The sequence below is a fragment of the Elephantulus edwardii genome, unplaced genomic scaffold (assembly GCF_000299155.1).
Source record: "Elephantulus edwardii isolate Elephantulus edwardi_28Jun2011 unplaced genomic scaffold, EleEdw1.0 scaffold00004, whole genome shotgun sequence".
Lineage (NCBI taxonomy): Eukaryota > Metazoa > Chordata > Mammalia > Macroscelidea > Macroscelididae > Elephantulus > Elephantulus edwardii.
Window position 1 is genome coordinate 38,699,698 of NW_006399754.1, and position 5,650 is coordinate 38,705,347.

Genomic DNA, 5,650 nt, shown 5'->3' on the forward strand with positions numbered 1-5,650 from the left:
GAGGGGGTCAGTGAACACCCATGATGCAGGGAGGGGGTCAGTGAACACCCTTGATGCAGGGAGGGGGTCAGTGAACACCCATGATGCAGGGAGGGTGTCAGTAAACACCCTTGATGCAGGGAGGGGGTCAGTAAACACCCTTGATGCAGGGAGAGTACAGGGCACAGTAAACACCCATGATGCAGGGAGGGGGGTCAGTAAACACCCATGATGCAGGGAGGGGGTCAGTGAACACCCATGATGCAGGGAGGGGTCAGTTAAACACCCTGATGCAGGGAGGGGGCCAGGGAGCGCAGTAAGTGCTCACAATTGGGGGCGGGGATGGGGTCTGCAGTAAATCCTCATGTGTAGGCGGGGGCTGGGGGTGCAGGTTGGGGCTGCTCCCTGGGCACTCCTGATGAGGTCTTCACCTCCAGTGCCCATCCTCCCCAGGACTGCTCCTGTTGGTGGTTGGAGCACAGCTTGGGGAGTGTCCAGACACGTGGCTCCAGATCTTGGTCCTAAGCTGATCATAAGACCATCAGTGGATTTGGGGGGAGGACCTTAAAGACGGCTCCCATAGAGAGTGTGCCCTGAAAACTGCTGGGCGGTTCTGACACAGTGAATGAGAACCGCCCAGCAGCCAGACAGACATCAGTGACCACATCTGTACAAGAGGAGCCCAGTGGTAGCAGGGTGACCAGCAGGAAGGCAGCTGGTGGTGCAGGAGGGCTTCAAGGTTGGCAGATCTCCTCATATAGCAAGTGCAGGTGAGGTGACACGGTGCTCCCTTGAAGGGGTCCCTGTGGTGGTTCCGCTTTGTCCACAGGGTCTCCAGTCTGAACTGACCCAAGGGCAGTGCATTCAGAGTGATTCACGTGCAGGACCTGTGAGGGGTTTTGACTCGGCGGTGGTAGTGACCAGCACCATGAGTCTGCTCCTTCTGCCGCAGGTCAGAGCAGGACGTGGCCACCGCCAGGGACTAGGGCTTGACCTTGGTGCCTAGGATTAGATTATCAGGGGTGAGCACATGAGGTCTTCAGAGGTCTGTAACTGGGAAAAGAGGAAACAAAACCTAAAACCAGAAAATAAATAGTATTGTTTCTCCAGCAAAACTAACACAACAAAAGAAAAAAGCATATGAGAAAAAAAGCTTACTTTTCTGTAAAATCATTAATTTTAGAGGTGATTTTTGGTTTTTTACATTTTTCTATTACTTCTAAAATGTTGTGGCCGTGACATACCATCAAGGTGCTGGGCCTCCAGGGAGTTTTCACTGGCAGGCTGTCACCGTGGAGGAGATTGTCTTACCCTCCTCCTGTGGAGGAGATGGGGGATTTGACCTGTGGTCCTTTGACTTGGCAGCGTGACTCCTTACCACCAAGCCACCAGATCCTGATACCTTGATAATAATGATCAGGAAAAAAGTTAGATAAAGCTATATAATATTATTTTCCTTGTCTTAAAGGCCATGTGTCTTCTTTCTGTTTGACTGTATCATATTAAAACCACATTAACCTATTATTTGAAATAGGATTTTTAAATTACTTTTATTTAAAATAAGCTTTAAATAATTTAACCTAATTTTTTACTGGTAATTTTTAGTCTTGTCAACAATTCTGCAGGGGAAAAAAGATAACACAGACAAAATAAACCCATCCCACACTGCATGTGTGTTCTCGCCATCCTCTGAAATTCTGTCAAAGCTGAAAAGAGGCTCTGTAGTGTATATCTTGCCATGTAAATGTTCTTATTATATTTTCTTTAGAGTTTTTAAGGGTATTAGTTGCAAACCACCCAAGCAGCCACTTGACATCCTTCTCTGCTGGCTCCAGAGTGCTGTTTGTGGGTCACGTGTGTATTTTTGTGGTGTAGTGGTAAGACATTGGATGCTTCTAGAGAAAGAGGACCACTCTTCATAAGTGGTAATTCTTCCAAATGTCTCAGTAATTTTTTTTTAAAATGAAGAGAGAGTGTGTGGGAATAGCAGGCCTGTGAACTGTGCCTGTCTTGATGGATATTGCCTGAAGAGGGAGGTTATGATGTAATGACCTGGACAAGGCATTGAGGGGGGTATGTGCGTGCGTGTGTGTGTGTGTGCTGTGTGGAAGCTGGATGTCAGCATTCTGACAAGTCAGCTCTCTGGCTCGCATCCCCTGCAGTGAGCCTGGTGACACAGACTGCAGGTTAGTGACTTTGGTGTGTAGCATCTCCCCACTCTCTGACTCTGTCCACCATCCCCCCACAGAAGGCCCCTGCCTGGTCCACACCATCACTGGGGACTTGTTACGAGCCCTCGAAGGACCGGAGAACTGCCTATTCCCACGCCTGATCTCTGTGTCCAGCGAGGGCCACTGCATCATCTACTACGAACGTGGACGCTTCAGCAACTTCAGCATCAATGGCAAGCTTCTGGCCCAGATGGAGATCAATGACTCCACACGGGTAAGCCTGTGCCTCCACATTGTCACCAGGGACCCACACGGATTTGCCGGCACCCCCACATTGCCACCAGGGACCTACACGGGGGAGCCTGCACCCCAACATTGTCATCAGAGCCCCACACGGGGCCTGCACCCCACATTGTCACCAGGGACCCACACGGGGCAGCCTGCACCCCAACATTGTCACCAGGGCCCCACACGGGGGAGCCTGCACCCCAACATTGTCACCAGGGCCCCACACGGGGGAGCCTGCACCCCAACATTGTCACCAGGGCCCCACACAGGGGAGCCTGCACCCCGCATCAGGCTCAAGCAGGGAGATGCCCCTCATATGTGGAGAGGAACTCTGGGGAGCTGACCCCAGGAGAGGTGACAGTTTTGCAGGGAGAGGAGCCCTGGGGACGAGCCGGGCAGGATGCTGAGTGAAAGCAGAGTGTCACTGGAAGCCACCAGCCACTCCACTCCCCTTACCCTCACAGCCTCGGAAACTCACGGGGTCACTGCCCGTCAGAACTGACTCTATGACAGGTCTTTGCTCCCGAGGGATCTGTTTTCCCTTAAGAGACTCCCCCTAGAGTCCCTCCAGGGTCCAGAGAGAAGCCTAGCATGCCAAGTACTGTGTGTCCCATCCATGTTCACGCATGATGAAGTCTTGGTGACTCAGGAGGGGCAGTACCATCCCGATGCCACCACAGTGACCTCAAGGACACGTCACCCCACAGCCAAGATGTCCAAGGTTCTCCCTCAGATTTCCTTCCCGCGGGTCACCAAGGCTCTGAATCCTCAGAGGAGGCGGCTCGTCTTTCTCCCAAGGAGCGACAGGTGGGCTTAAACAGCCAGCTAGCAATCGACACCTGAATCACTGCACTACCAGGAAAAATGAGATGAGAGTCTCCAGTGAATAAGATCTAGAGATGTGTAGGGACAGGGTCCACCAGGGACGAGGGGCAGCGGCAGCGCTGGTGGCACTAACCAAGACAGCAGCGTAAAGCCATGGGCCACTCTGCCATCCATAAAGATTTACAGCCTTCGAAGCCAAATGAGTAAAGTGGACTCAGGGGCCGGGGGGTGGGGGTAGCAGTGTTCAGGGGACAGCTGCGCTGGACTTCCAAGGCCACTAGGAAGGACACTGTGGGGGCACATGTCAGATGGTTAGCATTCCTGAACTGTAAGGGAAGGCATGGGCACGTCAGGCGTTTGCAGACATACTGATTTACCACAGTAAAATGCACAGGAGACCGAGAAATGCTGAAGACTGACACTGAATGAACTTAAAGTTCACGTCCTCTCCAGTGATCACCCCAGAGGGTAATTACCACGTCAGAGGTGAGAGCTGCTATGTGCGTAGGGGCTGGACCGCTAAGGACATTATATCCATCGTTTCGCCCAGCACCCTTAAGCCTCCTTCATGGCCTGAGAACTTTAGCTGTAGAAGCTGGGATAAAATGAGCTGTGTGCAGCCAACACGTGTGCCTCTGAACTACAGGAGCTGGTCCATCAGGTGCGTGAGAGATTAGGAATTAAAGGCCAGAAAACAGACCTATTGTCTGTACATACGCATTGCATTTTATAGCATTGATTACAGTATCCACGAATCACCCTGCTGCATCCCTCCCTGTGACTCTCATTTCCCTTCATCCTCTACACTGCCCCTTCCTGCCTTCTGGGTTTATCCCTGGGCAGCTGCTGCTCTTCTGGCCTGAGTGGCCAGTTTTTCTAAGGAGTAAGCACCTCCCTGGTGTCACTGGGACCATGTAGGTCCCTCTGTTGTTTTGCTGAAAGTTGAGCACAGAGGTGAGTTTGGTTTACAGATCGAAGGACAGCTAAGGGGCCTCACCAGCCTCTCTTGGACAGTAATCCTGGCCTTTTTCATGTGCCTCCTGTTGATGGTCAGTGGTGGTGTGTGGAGCCTGGGTTTGTGGGGCCCGTTCCTGTGGGTTCCTATGGACTGAGTGTTTCAGCCTACCTTCCCTTCCCGTCTGTCTTCTTTGTTCCAGACACGGAGAGACCATAGTGTCACACCTCTTTTAAAAGTCGTTTGCAATAAGCTTTGTTCATTTTCCTGAATTCCCAAAGTACTCCTCGTCCAGATGGGCCCTGCCCTCCTTGGGACTCCAATGACATTGTAACATAATTTGATTTTGTTGAGACATTGTGTTTCTGTGCTCAGTGAAGCCTGCATTGCACTGTGGTTGGTTCACCATGGAGATGTGGACAGGTGGTGAGAGCACAGTCAGAGACACACGTGTGGCAGGGACCCTCTGAGAAACATGGTCCTCTCTTCTCTCTCCTGAAGGCCATTCTCCTGAGCAGCGACGGGCAGAACCTGGTGACGGGAGGGGACAATGGTGTGGTGGAGGTCTGGCAGGCCTGTGACTTCAAGCAACTCTACATCTACCCTGGCTGTGATGCCGGGATCAGAGCCATGGACCTGTCCCATGACCAGAGGTGAGATGTGGGGAGGAGCTGCCTCTGAGCCATGGCACGAGGGGGAGGGTGGGACACACAGGGTAAACTGAGAAATGGGAGGGCCGAGGACAAACAGCTGAGGAATGTGCAGCCTCAATGCCTCAGACAGAGCAGAGCATAGACTTGAGACATCTCACTGCCAAACCAAGGGTGGAAACGTCAAGCCTGCCCAGTGCTCCGAGGGAGAGAGTGGCGAGAGTATACGGCCCAGGCTGCTCAGCTGGGGACTCCCCCAGGGGACTTGTGCTCCACCGACAGGCCTGACCCGTCAGAACGCACAGGATGGAGCAGAGGGTTGACGTAGAAACACAGTGGAGGAGCTTTGGTGGTTCCGTGGGTCAGTCATCTGGAACCAGAGTGAGAAATTCAGACTGGAGCTTCAAGGAGAATAGAAGAGGCAGGGGACTTCTGTGCAGATTGGCAGCCTCAGACCCTCCAGGGCAGAATGCTACTGTGCAGCGGGCCTCTTCAACACCAGGGTGAAGACACAACCTCATCACAGTGGCTTCTGCAAGCCCAGATCCCACCTCATCTCAGGTTTCATCCAAGTCTTCTGGGGGCCAGGGCCTTCTGGGCAACCACACCCACATGCCAGCAAGCCCTCACACACCACGCCCACAGCACGTGTAACACCCACACACACCACCCACCGTCACACACCACGTCCACAGCACATGTAACACCCACATACACCACCCACCCTCACATACCACGTGTAACACACCCACACACACCACCCACCCTCACACACGTCCACA

General features: G+C 52.8%; 1 protein-coding gene across 1 annotated transcript in view; it reads left to right on the forward strand.

Annotated features, from left to right (window-relative positions):
• The window catches only part of NBEA (neurobeachin), a 924,058-nt gene that overhangs the window by 916,415 nt on the left and 1,993 nt on the right, over nucleotides 1–5,650 (forward strand). The window contains exons 59-60 of the mRNA XM_006879639.1: nucleotides 2,228–2,424; nucleotides 4,720–4,871. Coding sequence (XP_006879701.1) covers nucleotides 2,228–2,424; nucleotides 4,720–4,871 — 349 coding nt within the window. The remainder of the gene's footprint in view (nucleotides 1–2,227; nucleotides 2,425–4,719; nucleotides 4,872–5,650) is intronic.